The following is a 20,063-nucleotide window of genomic DNA, read 5'->3' on the forward strand; positions in this document are numbered from 1 at the left end:
TGAGATCAGTCTATTATATAGTAGCTCCATATAACTAGCTACCTCACTATATTCTAGAGTAACCTTTTTCCTGTATCCTTACTAGAAATTTGTCCCTTAGTTAATAAGGCTGACCTGTGAAAGGCTTTTTCCTTTTTACCTGACAGGTTAAAAGACCTGGGTCTTGAACAGTATGACACGGTAGAACTGTTTGCTAAGATTCTGCTTCCTTCCACTTTTCTCCTGGCCTGCATCCTTCAGCTTCATTACTTTAGTGAGGATTTTCTGAAGATCACTGACCTGAGTAACATTCCCATCAAGCATGAATATACTTTTGGCAGGTATGTGACCAGATCTGCACATTGGTAAACTGCCAAGCATGTGAGCATGTCCTTACCGAAGCGTTATCAGCTGGAAAATGAGACTTGAAAGTGCTTTACAGTTTATATATTTACAAGAATTTATATTGGTTTTCTGATGCACATGGAGGAACAAAGGCACTTTACAGATAAGTTAGGCTGGCAATTACAGCAAGTCTAATCGGTGCATGCATTTATTACAGCTGCACATACAAAATGGTACCTCCAGAAACAAATACTTAGTTCTGATAATTTGTCCTGCACTTACTCAGCTGGGGGAATTTCACATACACACTGGTCACATATATGCATGTGCAATTACTATGCCTCGCTTATTTGAAATCTGGTCTTTTAAACATAATAGGCCAAATTTTCAAAGCCATGCACAGTGGTTGTGCCCATAAAGAGGTGTGAACAGTAATCCCACTTTTGCATTCAAAAATTCCTCTTTCCATGCAAAATTCTGGGGCTTTCTGGGTGCATTGGTATGGAAACCTTGTTTGAAAATTTGCCTCAAAATAAGAGTCAGACAAGAACAGAACAACATAAGCTTTCCTTACTTTCCAAAATATTGGCAGGAATTTTCATGGAAATCTTATTATTTGTGGAAATACATTAATATGTTACTTTCCCCTAATGAATTGTAATGACTCCTATTATACCTAAAATATTCCATGTTGATTTTCTTTGGATAATAAATATTGTGTGGTTTTTTTCCCCCTGAATGGAGGGGATGGGGATAATAGAAATAAGCCAATATATATGATACATACATAAAGAGCCTGCTCCCACTGAAATTCCAGTTAGTTTTGTTATTGATTTCAATGGGAGCAACACTGAGCACATTACTCTACTGAAGATGAGTTTCACACTGAACCATTGCCACACGTAGCTTGCAACATAGGTAAATGTTCCTAACAGAGAAAGGGCCCAATTTTCAAACTTGGGTGCCTAAAACCTTAATCCTGCATTAGGCCATGCCAGCATGGAGCCCCATGCCTCTGAGGATTCCCATAAATGCAAAAAAGATCCTTGAAACATGTGTTAGGTGCCTAGGTGTTAGTTTGAGCACCCAGAAGCACAAATGCATTCCCTAATTTAGTAACCCAGCTTTGACAATTGAACTCTGTATAATGCCAGAAATATTGGTCTCATCTTATTTTTGGAGGGATTTTTGGAAAGGAAGGCACTAGTGCTGAACCTCATTGTGATGCAGAAGATAATGTGGGAGGATGAGTCACATCCTGTCAGCCATGTGCTAAAGAGAACATATGTTGACTTCATGCTATATTTTCTCTCTAGTAAAAAGAAAACTGAAACTCAGGTGTATCTCTTGGCTGACATGTGAGTTCATTTAATTTCTTCACCCTTTTCCAAACATTTTCTTTTTAACTATATCCAACACCGTTATTTTGATTGTCGTTCATTCTGCCATAGGACAACGCACAATGGAGCTCAGCAAGGATAGTAAAATATGTCACTGATGGAGAGGGGAAGGAGAAACAGGAAGTAGGCCATCAATAACCTTCCCATACATGTCCTGGCCAACATTTTCTTTCCTGTATTGTAGGGCAGTATTCTGTGTGCAAGTTCGCTGCTTTCCTCACTCAAGGTGGATGCACTGTAGTTGGTGCAGTGTAGGTTCAAAACACTTGTTTAGTGTGTTGAATTCTCTCTCTCTAATGGTTCTCCCCAGCAAGGATAATCACTGGCTGCTTTCTGTTAGCTGCTTACTGATAGCTCGAGTGGTAGGTGCTGAAGGTGTTGGGTTTGATTCCTATTAATAACCAGGGATACTGTATGAATGTGGCCATATATAAATTTGTGAATTGCTGTGGGCCTGTTGGGATGAAAGTCTCCATAAATCTGTAAGGGATTCATATTGGTACTTGTAGAAAACTAGACAGATAAAATCCAATATTTGATGTTATATTTTTCCTGCTTTTAATTTTCAGGCTTAAAGAAAGTATTTGGAAACTGCAAAACAGGTGAGAATGAAAATGACACTGAGGAATGCATTTCTCTGTATGCTTCATTGGAGTCTACTTTGCTCTTGATGCCTGGATGACACATAGGTGTAGCTCTGATTAGGAGTAAATGGATTTACTCGTGTTACTTCTCCATGGATTTATAGTAGAACCAACTAGTATAGTTTGTACTTAGAAATCTGACATTGGGAACAAGTGTTCCCAATATGCAGCGCTGTCATAGCATGTCTAAGAAAATAGTGGAGACAGATTTTTTAAAAAATGGATTAACATGAGATTTGTTTGCTTTAGTTTAGACCCCAGGCTCACAACACAGTAGTATTATTTACAAACATAATAAGGTGGGATTTTCAAACTTGACAGCTTTGGTTCAGTTCTGCTCCTGTTAAATTCAGTGGGAGTTCTACCACTGATTTTAATCAGAGCGAGGCAAACCATGAGCTCATTTGAAAATCCCACCCATAAATTATACATCTATCACAGGTGTATACCTCAACTTTGTATTCTGTTCCCTTTCAGTTTAGTTGCAGGCAATTAAAAATGGATCACAATTTGTGTAATATCAGCATATATCTAACTCTGTTTAACACCACAAGGTAAAGGGATCAATGTCTAAGTTGTCTGGCATTAGCAACTTTCTTGTGTTCCCAACAGGCTGGCAGCCAATGAACTGCATGGTGAAAATCAAACCACCTTGGACAAGATAGAGAAGACAACAATGGATGAACCCCTGGGAGAGGCTCAGCAGGAGAAATCAGGTGATGATATGATATTGCAGCATTGGTTGAATGATTTTTTTTTTTTTTTACATGGAGCAAAGCCAATACTATGTAGTTTATAGGCAAGTACTTGAATATTCTTATTCTAGGGGTTGACTTCAGGCATTGTAGGTGTATGGCAGTGGGACTCCTGCCCAAGGGCTGACCATACTTGCAGTCCTTGTCCTCCCTAAACACAAAGGTGATAGGAAGCAATAATGATTAGCGAGTATGGAGATATAAAGCATGGTGGATACATAGTTTTTTGTATCTAGGCCCCAAATACAATTTTGCTTTGTTCTTTATTCCTAACCTGACTTTGCTCTAGCAGGAACTTTGATTCAGTGGAATTCACAGCTTATTTCTTAAAGCTTAATTGCGCCAATACAAAATAGTCACCAAATCCAGAGGAAGGAATAGCTCTCCATGTATGAGCTATTGTTGACCTGTTTAATCCCATATTTCTCCACCACAATACTGCCGCCCCTGAATTCTTCCTTCCTTACTCGGATGTGGAGTATGAAGTTATAGCTGACAAATCATTTGACAAAGCAGTAAAAATAGTAAAGGATTTCTATTGTTCTGTCTCCAAAATCTTTAAAAGTTATTTTAAATCACTAACCCAGCACTTTTCTTTTCTTAGTGGGAGGGCCTAATAAATGGAGCCTGGTGATCGACAAGTTGGCTTCGGTTCTCCTGCAGCTTTTGGAAAAGTTTCATAAAACTCAGGTGTTAGCCTGGAGAGTCCTAGAGCTGCACATCCTTAAAATTGTCTCCACTTGGGTCATCTGGATCACGATCCAGGAGGTCGGTGAATAGTATGAAGATCCTGAAAATATCATTTGTTTTCTGCAAACACCTTTCCTGGTGCTACAAGAGACTCAGATCTCCTCCAAATTAGCAGCCATGGCCAGTTATGTTTGTATTTTAGGCCAGTAACTGTAATCCTCTAAGTACATAGAAATGTATATTAGTGGTGGTTTGTTCCCGCTTCTAATGAAGTCTACACACGCTGCATATTGTCCAACCTGAGCAGCTTCCTGGAGTTTGGCTTTATTGTTAAGTCAAACAAATCTCAATCTAAATGATCTCTGCAAGCTGGCTGTTTAGGGTTTTCCATCCAACACCTCTCCCCCATTCCCTAGTTTCCTCTGCTTCTTGAAAGGCTCTAAACACTTTTATATATTCTAGATGGACCTGACTGAATCGACGTGCTGGTACTTCTCTGCTATAAATTCCAATGCACCTTCATAAAGGGTTCATTTATATGTAGAGTTCTAGAGTCTGCCAACCTGCTACAAGGCTTCACTGTGCCTTTAATGTGCCAGCTTGCACACTGCCTCCAAGGTCTCTGGGGGAGTGCAGCCAGCATGCCACCCTTAAAGAAGGTGTAGCACGAACTCTCATCTGATGAACAGCTCTGCTAACTTCTGTGGTGGATGACAGAGCCATGGCCTCACTTCGACCCTATTCTTCCCTGCCCCTTTAGTTAAGTTTATTTGAATTCAGGAGAGCACAGGGACTGCTATTGTGCCTAGATGTGGGGCACCATCTGACTTGTTTTAGAATTTTTATCATGATGTGATATGCCATAATAGAGCCTACTTGGTTTTCTTCTCGGTTTGCTAAGCAAAGTTTCCTTTCCTCCCTGCAGCCATCAGAATAAACCTTAGTTGAGACTCAGGTGGCTTATGTAAGTCAGACCCAAGATTTCATAATTAAATGCATGTGCAAATATCTAGTTAGACAGGGCTTCACCAGAACCCAAAATTGTTCCTGTTTGTTTCTGTTAAGATCCAGGTTTTCATAAATGTTTTTCATGAATCTGTCTGTGCAAACTGTAGACATCAAAATTTTACAGAGCTAGGAAACTACATAACAGTGACCTAAATGTCACTTAGTCCCTTGCAAGGTCAAAAGTCATCCTTAAATATCAGTAAGAGAAAAATGTAAATGAAAACATATCACTTACTACATTTACATAAGACAAGATTTTCTAAACATCAGGAAAGGACCTTTCTGCCCAGCAGTATTACTTGCCATCCCAAACCATCAGGGCAAGTATTTTTTCCTCAAATAGTCTTTTGCTTTATCTAATAGTATATCTGTTATTCCGTGTTGTGTTGCAAATACCACAAGCTGAATTCCTCAACCCACAAACACACCAGCAAAGAGGTAAGTTACAGTGAAACAACTCTGATTTTTTTCCTGCAATGATTTTAGGTATCTTTGATGAATTACCCTTTCTTCATCCTTTGGGTGTTTGCCCTGCCCTATCCCAAGCTCCGCCCTCATGCATCAAAGATCTGCACAGTTTGGTCCTGTGTGATGGTTATCTGTAAAATGATGTATCAGTTGAAATTCGTCAGGCCGCATGACTACTCCTCAAACTGTATGCAGGTGAGCATTCTAAAGAACTCGGGTCCTGATTCTGCAACCACTCGGGATATATCTAGCATAGCATTTTGAGTGAGCAAAAGCGAGCCTCCCAGCCTGGGTCAACAGACTCTGACCAGCGAGGCTCACTCTGGCCCTCTAAAATTAGCTGTATAGACGGTGCTTTGATGTTGCATCTCAGACTAGAGTTCAGGCTCTGAAGCCTAGGGAGGGGATGGGGTTCTTAGTACATCGCACTCAGCAAAGATCTGTGACCAGCCAGCAAGCAGTGTCCTTCAAGTTCAAGAATATCTTTGAATAATGTGCAACTTCCATGCCACTACAAGACAAGATTTAACATAGACCTGGGAATGCAGTTCTCTCAGCCAAATCTTTCCTGAGATGCTTTTGTAGGTTTGCATTTGATAAACACCTGTGCAATGTGAAAGGGAATGGAAAGTTTTGAAACTTGCTTGTTGAAAGATAGTAAAGAACCGGGGCTATTGAAGATAAATGGAGACCTTCCTTTTGTGGGCACAGTTCATACCTACAGTTTTCACATCTGCAAAATTGGTGGGTTAAATTTTTGTGTTGGCAAACGAATTAGAGTCTCAAATATTAAGCAGGACGGATAGCTACCTGATTAGTATCAGCTACCTGATACTCTGAGCTTCAAAGTGATGTCAAATTGAGACAAAAAGAAGTTACTTGCTCATGGTCACACAGCAAGCAGCAGACCCAGGATTCATGAGTCCTGACTGAGGGCATGTCTACACAAAGATTTCATGTGTAACAAGCTGGGATGTAAATTTACTGTGCTGCAATGTGCCATGCACAGATAGTGCATGTGGAACCTGCTGCATACTAAACATACCCTGTTTCAGCAGCAGGTCAAAGTACACTAAGGAACTTAACTTCCTTTACTCAATCACTTCTCTCTCATGTTACTTACTGGGCACAAAGAAATGAATTGTCAGTAGGCTTATAAAATTAAAAGATGTATAAATGATAGCTATGCACATAGAAGTGTTGCCAAGCAAGAAATAAACCAAGCACTCTTAGGTGAAGTTTTTGAAATAGAAAATTATCCATGCCTACCACAAAAGCTAAATTAGAAGGCATCTGTTCCGTTTGTGTGCATTACATACTGGATATAAATAAAAAAAAAACTTTAAACACAGTAGGGGAGCTATTAGAACTTGCGCTTACCCTTATTAAGGAGGGTTAATTTGAAGGAGTTAGTTTCTGAGAGTGTATTTCAGACAAACATGCTTCATTCCATAGGGACTGTACCAGAACAGAACCTACTCTCACGACAGCCTGGACGAGCTGTTGCAGAAATCAGCACTGTATGTTGCTCCTGTTGATCCTGCCGATTGGTGTGGAGGGTTACGGAAGTGCGGTGACAATGTTTTACCCTGCCTGAAGGTAGGATTCTTATTGGGCTGTCTGATGTCACTGTTACTAAATAGAGTAACTGGGGTAATCAGCAGCTTCACTCAGCACAAACCCCCTGCTGCTATGTCAGACTTTGACATGCACAAGCAGAAAGAGGAGCTTGAAATAGGAAGAGGGAGCAACATGGGAATCTGAAAATTTCTTTAAAATAAATTCTGGTTAGATCTTAATGAGAAGATGTGATAAAAAAAGGTGATAGGATAAATGGAAGAGAGAGGAGATCTACCAAAGAAGAGGAGGCGGTTTTCTCAGCCATTCTTCTGTACTTGGTTGTCTTCTCATTCTGCTTCAGCAGCTGATGAGACACCAGTAAATGTTCTTCATACCTTCAAGAGTCATTATTGTTTGTCTCAAGGAACAGCTTATCCCTTGAAATTGCCACTGGTCTGTATCCAACTTAGCTATTACTCCAGTATTATGGGAGAGAAGTCCATGGGAGACTCTTTCCCAACACAGCATGTTGCAATGTTCCAGGAGAGAAGAAGCATTTATCATTCATTTCTCATAGCACTTATTATTCTCATGAGACATTTTTATAGTGCTGTAAATGTACCTGGCACTTCACAGAACAGAGCAAAAGCAGAGCCCCTGGCATCCAATGTAATGGACAAGACACAGCTCAGAACAGCAGCTTAGTTGTTGTAAGCTCCATTTGTCCTGCCGTTTGCCTTTCTCAGTGTGGGTTGCTCAATATCGCATTTAGGATGCCATTAACATCTGGGCCATTTCATTCTGCCCTTGCAGAACCATCTCACCATCTTGGCATTAATGGTATTAGAAGTGACTGTGCATCACCACCAGCTCTTCTACCGGACTCAAAACCAGCTGACACCACCCGTTACGGGGATCATTTTTGATACCATCACCCGAGAGCACCTGGATGATGGGTTACTCAGCTGCATCAAATACTTTATCAACTATAGTTTCTACAAGTTTGGACTAGAGGTGAGCAAATATCAGGGGAGAACAATCCTCTTTGGACTTGGTCCCCAGCAATAGCTCACTGAGGCATTAAGAAGCCTGTGGAAAACACACACACAGAATCTAAATTCCCTTCTGGTTTAAACAAGCACAACTCCATTGACTCCCTCTAGAAAATTTGTTCCCATGCAGATATGGGCAGCAATTACCAGTGAGATCAGATTTGCACAGATGCAGAGCTCTTAGGGCTTGATTCACCTCCCTGGTTGGAGCTGGTTGCAGTTTGAAGCCTTCCCTGCCCAGGTTGCCACACCAGAGAGCAGATTACAGTGTCAGGGATTCAGTCTGGGGAGGGCAGCTTTAAAATCCAGGCTGCCTGCAATTTATGGCCTGCTCTTCTTGGGCTTATCATGCTCCATTTCAGGGTGGCAGCAGTGGGCTCCTGTGCCCCCATGGAGTGCTGTGCTCCCTCTCCCAGAGGATAAGGAGGGGGAAGTTCAGCAGAAAGTTTTATTTCTGCTATAAACAATTTAACATGTCAGCAGGTCCTTTTTTTTGCCTTCTGGTGATGGTTTTCACTGTAGCATGAGGTAAATGCATTGTTTTGTGGGTACATCCTCTTTGAAAACCTGGCCCTTGTCATTCCCTTCACTACATGAGCTTCTCTCAGTGTTTCTCTTCATAGCATTGGTTCAGGGGAAGTCACCCTTGTGGAAGGAAAGGCAGAATTTTCCTCTTCGTATCTTATTCCCTAGTGACCAACTCTCCTTTCTTGAATCTATCAACTTTGACTACGGCCTTGTCTACATGGGAAAGTCTTACCAATACCGTTAAACCACTATAGTTACATGGGTATAACACTCATGTGGAGACTCTTATTCTGGAATGAGCGCCTTGTTCAGATTAGTTTAAACTCCTTTTCAAGTGATGTAAGTTAAACTGAAAAAAGCCTCTCTTATGCCAGAGTAAGAGCATCCACATGGCAGGGCTATACTGCTAAAATTATATTGGTTTAAATTCACATCTTAGCTGATACCAATACGACTTTCCCACACAGCCAAGTGCTAACACTCCCTGCAGTGGTGACCTTTGAAAAAGTAAGCAGTCAGGAGGGCTTTCTGAGTGACCGTGGGCTTTAACCGATGCTGATGCCGCCTGGTTCACTGGAACATTCCATTCTTTCAGATGTGTCTCATCGTGGTTGTGAATGTCATTAAGCAGCGTATGGATTTCTATGCCCTTCTCCACGGCTGCTGGCTTGTCTACCTGCTGCACCGCCGCCGAAGGAAAGCAGTGGCTGAGGTCTGGCCGAGATACTGTTCTTTCCTTGCCAGTGTCATGACCTTTCAGTATTTGCTGTGCATTGGCCTCCCTCCTGCTTTCTGCAAAGGTAAATGCAACACGGTGCATTGTCTGAGTGGGGGCAGTTGAGTGAACACATAGAAAAGCCCCCAGCAGTCACTGATAACCTGAAAGAGGACTGGCCAAGTCATGACTGGTGAGGGTGGTTATCCCATCCATATCCCATGAGCCATATCCCATCCAGCTCTGCAAGGAGAAGAGGGCATACAGGGACACCGAAAGGGGAAAGTCCCTGGTGATGGTGTGTAAGCTAGTGGGGGGGTAAGGGGTGTTCTACCAACCAGGGAATGGAAATAACACTCCAAGCCTCAATCATCTAACACCCTTTCCTCAGGGCTTGTTTATTATATGCCCCTCAAACCACCACCAAATCAACTGAAAACCACTGGGCAATAATCCCCAGAGGCTACTGCCCGCTCGGAGAGGAGACCCATCCTTTCCTCTTAGTTCTCTTGTGTTCCAGCTTACCTTTTCTCTTAGACTCCACCACGAGCATCCAGTGACCAGACTTGTTAAACCCATTTAAGCTGAAGCACCTTTATCTGGTCAGGTGACCCCCAAAACATACCCAAACATTATATTAGTATTACGATGATTATTATTACATCCCTGTAAAATTGTGTCTTGTCTGTAGCTTCTCTCTCCCTCTCTTTTCCTCTCTATGGTTTTTCCCTTCAAAAGGTTACAGTCATATTAGGCTGACTGGCTTGGTTTCACCTCCTAGCATAGGTGACACCCCATGTGCTCTCCCTGCACTATGAGAATCAGAAGAGCCAAGCTATTCCATGATTCCAGAGACACCAGGTACAGCCAAGGGACGGGAGGGGAGGGGGCACCGAGGCTATGGCAGAGAAACAGATGAGGTGAGGTATTTCAGGGGGACCAAATAGCTTTAACTCACTGGCTGGGATCAGCTGGCTCTGAGCTACAACAAGCAGAGGTCAGAGAACACACTGGAACAGACCAGGACAATTCCATCTCTATTCAATCCCAAGCCCATGTGGTAAACTGCATGCCAGGAATAACACTACGAAGCTTTTAAGTTCTGGTCCAGCTCCCATTAAAGTCAGTTGAAAGATTCTCTCACGGGGTGCATTACTCACGGCCAGGCTGGCGCCTCCTCGTGAGGACTTTGGGGATTAGCTCGAGGCTGACGCACCCTGTCCACAGCTTGCACACCATCACTCCGTCCCTGATTCCACCTACAGCCCCTCCCTCAGCTGCCGGAACTGCAGCATCCTCTTCATGGCTCAGCCCTTTGACCATGTCACTATCCATGTTCCCCCTTCTGGGGGTTAGTGTCTCAGTCCAATAATCATGCCACTTCCCTAGTGGCAACTGGGATGGGGGGGACAGACCTGGGCCCACCCACTACTCCAGGTCCCAGCCCAGGGACCCTGTATCTTGCAGCCTCCTGCTGCACCTCTAGTTCCTCTAATCACTGCTACGATCCCCTGGACCACTTCTCCATGGCCCCAGCATCTTCTTTGCCCTTACTGCAGGGCACTCAGCTGTTCAGTTCCTGTAGCCAATCAGGAGCTGTCTCTTGCTCCCTCAGTCCCTGCCAGCAACTGACCTGTCCGTGGTGCTGGCTTTCTTTCAGTCTGTTAGGGACACAGTCCTCATCCTTTGGACTCCCAGCAGCTACTGACCTTTATTCTGCCCTGCAGCTCCTTTTATGTGAACCTGCTGGGCCCCGATTGGCTGTTCCTTGCAGCCTCTCTCCTATTGACTGCACCCCATGCAGTCTCTCTAGGCCTCTTTTAACTCTTTACATGCCAGTGAGGGGTGGACGCCCTGTCACAGACTCCCATTGAATTCTTCAGAGGCTTGATCCAACTCACACTGGAGAACTCATGTCCTCAACACTAGTTGTTTCAGCACTGATGAGCGCTCACTTTTATTGGTAGCAATCGTGCCAACCCTGTGCTATCAGGAGGATGTGCTGTTATCCTGACATGTGCCATTTCCCTTGAGAAATGCCGGTGCGCTTCAACTCGAACATTTCTAGGCTGTAAGCTCAGAAATTAGCTTAAAATGTTTTGTGTGATAAAAAGAACCCCTTTGCCAACAGATTATCCATGGAGAACCTCTCACTGGACAATCCATTCCAATCTGATTAAGTGGCTCTATCTGCCTGATTTTGCCAAGAGACCTGATGCCAGTTTTCTCCTGTGTAAGTATCAATCATCCAGTGCAGCATTTTACTGTCTGAAATTCCTGCTGCTATCTACTAATCATTGTCACCATAATATTAAACATAACCAGAGCAGTCTTGCCTGAAGCTGCTAAGAAGCTGTTTTCCTGTCTCCTCCCAGATGACTTCCTGCTTCTGCTTTTTGCCTCTCTGCAATGGCAGGTATTCGAAGATGAGAATAAGGCTTGTGTGCGAATAAAGGCAGGAGATAATGTGGAGATCAGCCGTGAATTAGACCCAGCTGCTCTCAGCCAGTACAGCCCTGTGCCAAACTTTATCCACTGCAGGTAGGAACCAACAAGTTTTGCTTTGGACAAGTATAACAGGTGGAAACATGGAATCTGGATTTTGAAAGGTGTTTGGATATAAGATTTTATCAGGCCTTTAAGAGAAGTAGAGGGCAGCTGTGCAGTTTGGATCTGGAGCCAGGTTTGTGCTCAGAGTCCCCATCCAATCCATAGTTTGTGGGTGTTTGTAGGTGGGGCTCATCTTTAGTTACAAACCCTTTAATAATTAATAGATTTCAAAACCAGAAGGGACCACTAGATCACCCAGTCTGGCTTTCTGTGCAACACAGGGCAGAGAATTTCACCCACTTACCCCTGTTTTGAGCCCAGTAACTTGTGTTTGACTAAATCATAGTTTCAGGATGGGCATCCAGTCTTTATCCGAAGACATCAAGAGATGGGGAATCCACCACTTCTTTAGGTAGTTTGTCCCAACAGTTCATCACCATCACCCTTAAAAATTATAAGCTGACCCACTGCTGCCATGCTGCTAATCTCTAGCACTCTGTTGGAATTCCCTATGTCTTATATAGTACAGTAGCTGGCTTTTAGTATACTCAATGCATCCAAATAAAATGTCATTTCATTACAAGGAGGCATGATATCAGAGAATGGACTGTTATAATATCCTAGGATAAAGATCAAAATAGATTTAGTTAACTTTATCAGCTCATTAGCAAAAGATCTTGAGTGGGTCTATGCAAAGTTCATACTGCGTGGAAATTTTTTGCACATAGCATCTTTTCTCTTCTCTGTCTGAACCAGCAATGTATTTATGAACCACTTTAATTTTTAGTGTAATAGACAGATAAAATAACTGTTTGCAAAAGGAGTGGGCAAGCCTATTATCTCAGTTCACCAGGTAGAGCTTCTACCTAGGGAACACAAAGTTCACTGATCTAGTCTCGACTGAGCTGGTGTATAATGTGTAGATGCAATGGGGTGCTGCCATAAGTCAAGGGGCGCTGTTGGTTTACATATTTAAGTGCACGGCCACCAATTGGCAGACACGAGAGTCTTCCTGATACTGCTCTGACACTTCATTTCCCCTTCCACAGGTCCTATTTGGATATGGCTAAAGTGGTTGTGTTCGGCTATCACTTCTGGTTTGTGCTCTGCCTGATTTTTATCACTGGGACAACTCGAATCAACATATTCTGTCTGGGCTACCTGACAGCCTGTTTCTACTTTATGCTCTTTGGAAGCGGTATCCTTCTAAAGCCGGTCAAGAATGTTCTCAGATTGTGGGACTATTTGACGGCATACACTGCCTTAGTTATAGTGATGAAGAATCTTCTGGCTGTATGTATTGTCTTTCACAGAATTAGGGAAATATCTGCCCTCTGGCTATTTTTAATATTACAGTAGGACCTAGAGTCACCATCCGAAATCTGGGACCCAGTGGGCTAAGGAATTTACATGTGTATGATGAAAAATGTCCCTGCCCCACGAGTTTACTATCTAAGGCCCTGATCCTATGATGACCTCCTCATGGGCAGATCCTTGAAGTCAGTGAGGTTCTTGACAGACAAAAGATAGAAGAAAGGGAAGTATTAGTATCCCCACTTTTCAGATGGAGGGGACTGAAGGACACAGAGTTCATGTGACTTTCCCAAGGTCACACAGGTAGTGTGTGGCAGAGTGGAGAACATCACCCAGAACTCATGAGTCCCAGTCCAGTGCTTGAACTGCAAGACCATCCATCCTCTCTATTTCCACAGCCAAGTAATAGCCAGCTGGCAGTGGAATCAGTGGGCTTCTGCTGTGTGTGGGGAAAGCAGGATGTGGAGAGCATGGGAAAAGGGGCCCCACACTTTCTGCAAATACAGAGCTGTGGGTGAGGTTGGTTTCAGGAGCTGTGGTGTGCAGGGAGGTGAGTTTCAGGACAAGACTGGGGAGTTACAAGGGCATGACCAGGGCTTCCGCAATGAAGTGGCTTCACTGGCTAAAGCCTTTCTCTCCATGCATGAAGGGATGGGGACACAGCCGCTTTGAAGGCTAATAAGTCCTGAGGCCAAGTAGTGGCTCTGTTACTGGCCTATGGCCTCTGGGGCAGGATTCTGCCACCCATTTGTGGAACTCCTCTGGGCACAGCCCACTTACGCTCTCTGTGACAGTGACTGGAATACGGCCCTGTTTGACTTTTCCAGTTCAGTTGATTTAAGCCCTTCTATATGATGATAAATGTTACATAATAAAATTATGCACATTTCAAAAAAATAATCTGGCCTATATCTCTTTCCCCTAGAGGGTAGGGAAGCATTCACAGCTGTGGTCTGTGCTGGAGCTCTTCTGTGGATGAAAGGAAGATGTCTTTCCCCAGGCTACTCATGCAGCACCTTTAATGAAAACTAAATTCACTTTAAAAGTAAAAAAGAGTTTTCAGAAATAGCTTCCTGCTCATGAAAATCTATCAGTCCATCCATTAGGGACATGTGGCATGGCTTGGCCCCAGCTTTCCACGTGCGGGCCCTCCCAAAGCAAACAGAGAGCAAAGCACTTTTCTCTAATTACAGGCCATTCCTCCATGTTGCCTATCTTCTCTGTTCCTTTGGCAGGAAAGTGGGATACCTGAGAATCCTCTTCTCTAGCTAATTCAGGAACAGCAGCTAGAAAGGCTCATTAAACTGACCCATCACACTACTTTAGATAAAAACAGCAAGTGCAATTAGAGCTTAGATAAATGAATACAAGGAACAAAATGCTGCTGAGCCTTTTCACTGTTTCCTTTTTGATTGTAGATTGGAGCGTGTGCCTATCTTGATAAGTTACTGAGAAACCATTGCTGGCTAATACAGACCTTTGGCATGTTCTGTACTATACCGGGGTATGACTTGGGTAAGTAGCAAATAATGAACAGGCAGAGAGGAGGTACCATTTGACTGTAATTTCAGGAAAACATTTTCTTACTGAAGGATAAGCAAAAGTCTAGTCCACTTTTTCTACAAAGCCAATAAAACACTGTATCAGTAGCTGTGCAAGCAGAGACCTGTTTATTGAAGTGGAGGTCACAAATGTGTATGGCATGTAACAATTCCATGTGGAAACATACCATGGCCCAGCTAGTCTGGGAAACAGATAGGAGCTAGATGCTCCAGAGAAATGTAGAAAGCCACCGTAATACACCCTAGTCATTCCAATGTGTTATTCCATGTGGGGTGTGTGTATGTGAGAGAGACGGTGACCACAAAAGAGCCCAGAAGCCTCTAGTGGAATTGTATAATGGCTTACACAGGGTCTGATCCAAAGGCCATTGAAGCCAATGAGAGTCTTTTCATTGAATTCACTGGGCTTTGGATCAGATCATAGAGAATGAAAATAGGAACTGAACCGGTAGTCCTGACTTGCTGCCGTCCTATTCACGGTTGCACTGTTTCATGATGTCTATAGCAGAACCTGAAGGTTCTTTATAGGCTGCAAATTGCTGCAGGTTAAGTATATGTGTCTGTCAGTTTTTTCCTGCTGTGTTGTAGCATGAAGACTGGATAGTGCCTGTCTCAGAGGGACAACATGCAGTGAAGCGTTTGTACAGCTGGTGTGACGCTTTCGATCTTCAGTGATCTAAAAATTACAAAGGAGTCCTACAAAAAGTGGAAACTAGTGGAAATAACACAAGTATGTAGGGACAAAATTAGAAAGTCCAAGGCACAAAACGAGATCAAACTATCTGGAGACATAAAGGGTAACAAGAAAACATTCTACAAATACATTAGAAGTAAGAGGAAGCCCAAGGAAAGGGTAGGCCTGCTGCTCAATGCGGGAGGGGGAGAATAATAACAGAAAATGTGGAAATGGCAGAGGTGCTTAATGACTTATTTGTTTCGGTTTTCACCAAGAAGGTTGGTGCTGATTGGACATCTTATGTAGTGAATACCAGTGAAAATGAGGTAGGATCAGAAGAGGCTAAAATAGGGAAAGAACAAGTTAACAATTACTTGGACAAATTAGATGTCTTCAAGTAACCTGGGCCTGATGAAATGCATTCTAGACTACTCAGGGAGCTGACTGAGGAGACATCTGAGCCATTAGCAATTATCTTTGAGAAGTCATGGTAGACGGGAAAGATTCCAGAAGACTGGAAAAGGGCAAATATAGTGCCAATCTATAAAAAAGGAAAATAAGGACAACCCAGGGAATTACAGACCAGTTAGCTTAACTTCTGTACCTGGAAAGATAATCGAGCAAATAATTAAGCAATCAGTTTGCAAACATCTAGAAGACAATAAGGTGATAAGTAACAGACCGCATGGTTTTGTCAAGAACAGATCGTGTCAAACCGACCTGATAGCTTTTTTTGACAGGATAACAAGCCTTGTGGATGGGGGAAGCGGTGGATGTGGTATATCTTGACTTTAGTAGAGCTTTTGATACTGTCTTGCATGACCTTCTCATACACAAACTAGGAGAATGCAACCTAGATGGAGCTACTAAGGTGGGTGCAAAACTGGTTGCAAACTGTTCCCAGAGAGTAGTTATCAGTGGTTCACAGTCATACTGGAAGGGCATAACGAGTAGGGTCCGGCAGGCATCAGTTCTGGGTCCGGTTCTGTTCAATATCTTCATCAATGAGTTAGATAATGGCATAGAGAGTACACTTATAAAGTTTGCAGATGATACCAAATGGGGAGGGGATGCAAATGCTTTGGAGGATAGGATTATAATTCAAAATGATCTGGATAAACTGGAGAAATGGTCTGAAGTAAATAGGATGAAATTAAATAAGGACAAATGCAAAGTACTCCATTTAGGAAAGAACAATCAGTTGCACACATACAAAATGGGAAATGACTGCCTAAGAAGTAGTACTGTGGAAAGAGATCTGGGGGTCACAGTGGACCACAAGCTAAATATGAGTCAACAGTGTAACGCTGTTGCAAAAAAAGTGAACATCATTCTGGCATGTATTAGCAGCAGTGTTTTAAGCAAGACACGAGAAGTAATTCTTCTGCTCTACTCTGTGCTGATTAGGTCTGAACTGGAGTACTGTTCCAGTTCTGGGCGCCACATTTCAGGAAGGATGTGGACAAATTGGAGAGAGTCCAGAGAAGAGCGACAAAAATGATTAAAGGTCTAGAAAACATGACCTATGAGGGAAGATTGAAAAAATTGGGTTTGTTTAGTCTGGAGAAGAGAAGACTGAGAGGGGACATGATAACAGTTTTCAAGTATGTAAAAGGTTGTCACAAGGAGGAGGGAGAAAAATTGTTCTTCTTAACCTCCGAGGATAGGATAAGAAGCAGTGGGCTTAAATTGCAGGAAGGGAGGTTTACACTGGACATTAGGAAAACTTCCTAACTGTCAGGGTGGTTAAGTGCTGGAATAAATTGCCTAGGGAGGTTGTGGAATCTCCATCATTAGAGATTTTTAAGAGCAGGTTAGACAAACACCTACCAGGGATGGTCTAGGTAATACTTAGTCCTGCCACGAGTGCAGAGGACTGGACTAGATGACCTCTCGAGGTCCCTTCCAGTCCTATGATTCTATGATTCTATGATTTCTCCTGTGTAGCTCTTCCTGAGGACGAGAAATGCGAGCTGCCTGAAAATGAAGCAGGGGTTGTTTGGGACGCGATAAGTTTCACTTTCTTGCTGGTCCAGCGGAGAGTCTTTGTGAGCTATTACTTCCTCTACGTAGTGGCAGATCTGAAGGCTGCCAAGATCTTAGCTTCCAGGTACATGCACTGGATGTAACAAGTTTAAACCAACAGTCCTCAATGGTGCAGAGAATTTGGAGGCTCCCGCCTCTCTGTAAAGAAATCTGGTCTCTCTGGGATTTGGATTTCTGGGGATAATAATGGGGAGCCTCCCAAGGTGTGTGTTCCAAAAACAAGGGATCCAGTCAGAGAATTATTAATACTTGCTGAGCACTGATAATGTGCTCAGTGCTGTAAAAATAAACAAAATATGGCGCCTGCCCCAAGAAGCTTACAACCTGACTCAAGCCTCTATAATGCCCTGGGTGATAATGCAAACTCAAGGTGGGGAAGAAATCTTGCAAAGGTTTCATGTAAGGAGTGTGACTTAAGAAGGCAGATGTTTTAAGTGCTTGAGGCTCCATTGCAATGATCATGCCTTAGCCAATTTGTCAGTGAGGCAAGAGATGAGGATGGGTCTATGGTAAACCTGGCTTTGCATCCTAACTTTCGGGACCACATACTTCACACAATGAGCAGGGTGGGGAATATAGACCTTTTGTGACTGTTATAACATTCATCTGTAGTTCTGAGGATTTCAGTGGAAATCCTGAAGGGTTTGACAAGCAGATAGCCATGTGTTTAGGAGCTATGTTTGGGCAGTACCAGAAAGTGACAGAGACAGAAAATATGGCATGTGCCATAAAAAAAATGTCACCTAGAATAGATAATGTGCAACTCTGAACTGTGGGATTATAATTCTATTGGGACGTTCATGGGACACCGTAGTCCATGAAAGAGAAGCTTCTTGAGGTGGAGAGGATTCCCTTTACCCTTTCTACATTCCTCTCCCACTTCAAGTTTCTGTTTCTCGTTGTCCCTTATCCATTATCTATATCTGCTTGTCTGTTTCTGCACTTACAATACACCCCTTAATATGGTGTTTAATATCTATCAAGCCCTCTCTCTGTTCAAATTTCTGCTGGAGTGATTTACCCTGAATCATCCGTCTCACTGCCAGAGTGGCTCTTCACTGAAATCTTCAGAAACTGCTGTTTTTATTGGTGGAATCAGAGGTCTGATGTCAATCTCTTTTTGACCAGAACTCACCAATTAGAGCCCGGAGAATGATGTAATTGCTGTCAATTACCTTAATCCACCAATGAGAACGGAGACAGAAGTGTCACTCCAGTGTGATTTACCAGCTTGATAATGCTCTGGTTAGCGGGGTATGTTTAACACGGTCTACCCCTTTGTGATGTGAAGATAGTTGCATGCTGCACAGCGAAGTGTTTATCGAACGATCTGGTTTGTTTCACACACACAGAGGAGCTGAACTGTTTGAAGTGAAGCTGAAAAAAGTTGTGGCGCTCAGATTGGAGGAAGAGAAAAAATCATTACAAGCCATGAGGAGACAGTAAGTTTGCTGTTCATTTAAAATCACACACTACTTATACACCACATATCTAACCGGTGACTACGGGGATGTGTAATCTCTTCACTTCTCTCTCTGTTCTATACGACAGTATAGGATACTATATTTTCCATCCTCTTTGATTCCCCTTCCCCCAACCTTCTTAGTGACTCATAACTCAAATCCTTTCCCGCCACTATGAGGAAGAGTGAGGGATAATGCTACAAACAACAACAATGGCAATCAAATGAAAATAGTTACTGACGAGCTTCCAATGGAAGGGGTCAAAATATGTACTCAGTGCCCAACACACAGTAAAAACTCCCTGCCCTTATTCTTCTGTGGGACTTTAGGATCCTGATAGAGGTAGTTCTAGGAGAGTTTTGGACTCTCGACGGCAAGACCAGAAAGCTGTTGACTCCGCTCCATGGTTGATACTACAGAGGAATTGTAACACAGGCCAGCTGTTTGGCTGGTACAAGATCCCTTGTGCTGGACGACAATCAGCTGTTCTATGCCATGGAATTTTAGGCTTTTCACTGTTTGAGAACAAATTGCCAATAGGATCAATGATGGTATCCAATCAGAAGGATTGTCTACATTAGGGCTTTAGCCAGTAGTGTAGCTACACTGGTACAAACCATACCATATTGCGCTGGGGTAAACTGAGGCTGGCACTGGTACAATATATCCCAGTTTGAAATCAGGGTAAGTGGCATTGGTGCAAGTCCCCATTAACACATCACATCTACAAAAGGGACTGGCACCGGTACAACTACACCAGTGCAGCTATAACACAAGGCTTTATTAAAGAGTCCCTCACTGGAGATGCCCCCATTCAGACAAAGAAAAATCAACCTAGAGACGTATTAAACTTCCCTCGAAGACTGAAAGGATGTGTGAAATGGGGACCTGCACTGTGCCTATAATCATTGGCCCCACAGGGGTGATAAATCTGATTGTGCTTTGCAGTGTCAAGTCCCTGGTGCTACCTGATTACTGATGTGGTATAGGCGACAGCCCTGTAAGAAACAATACAATCTGCCTGGTGCTGTCAGACTGGAATAATGAGACCCACATTCTGTCTTGCAGTGGGGACTGGATGAAACCTTGATTACTTGTTAGATAAGCAAAGCTTGATCAAACATTTCATGTCATCTGCTGCAGAATTTCACAGATGTTTCCTTGCAAAACTCCTAAGTTAAATGCCAAACATTTCCTCACCACATGCAAAGTTGGCCAAAAGCCAAACATTGGCGGAGTTTATTTTGGTTTGGCCTATAGTATTACATGCATATATCAAACTGCTTCCTGTTTTGAATATCAGATCTT

General features: G+C 43.0%; 1 protein-coding gene across 1 annotated transcript in view; it reads left to right on the forward strand.

The window, feature by feature from the left end:
* LOC141997650 (piezo-type mechanosensitive ion channel component 2-like) overlaps positions 1-20,063 on the forward strand; it is a 57,431-nt gene that overhangs the window by 8,603 nt on the left and 28,765 nt on the right. Inside the window, exons 7-22 of the mRNA XM_074970075.1 lie at positions 147-320; positions 1,641-1,682; positions 2,294-2,326; positions 2,981-3,084; positions 3,728-3,891; positions 5,308-5,484; positions 6,757-6,888; positions 7,663-7,863; positions 9,025-9,229; positions 11,276-11,377; positions 11,520-11,685; positions 12,744-12,987; positions 14,427-14,527; positions 16,501-16,510; positions 17,211-17,356; positions 18,645-18,734. Coding sequence (XP_074826176.1) covers positions 147-320; positions 1,641-1,682; positions 2,294-2,326; positions 2,981-3,084; positions 3,728-3,891; positions 5,308-5,484; positions 6,757-6,888; positions 7,663-7,863; positions 9,025-9,229; positions 11,276-11,377; positions 11,520-11,685; positions 12,744-12,987; positions 14,427-14,527; positions 16,501-16,510; positions 17,211-17,356; positions 18,645-18,734 — 2,091 coding nt within the window. The remainder of the gene's footprint in view (positions 1-146; positions 321-1,640; positions 1,683-2,293; positions 2,327-2,980; positions 3,085-3,727; positions 3,892-5,307; positions 5,485-6,756; positions 6,889-7,662; positions 7,864-9,024; positions 9,230-11,275; positions 11,378-11,519; positions 11,686-12,743; positions 12,988-14,426; positions 14,528-16,500; positions 16,511-17,210; positions 17,357-18,644; positions 18,735-20,063) is intronic.

This window comes from Natator depressus, chromosome 13 (assembly GCF_965152275.1).
Source record: "Natator depressus isolate rNatDep1 chromosome 13, rNatDep2.hap1, whole genome shotgun sequence".
NCBI classification, from domain to species: domain Eukaryota; kingdom Metazoa; phylum Chordata; order Testudines; family Cheloniidae; genus Natator; species Natator depressus.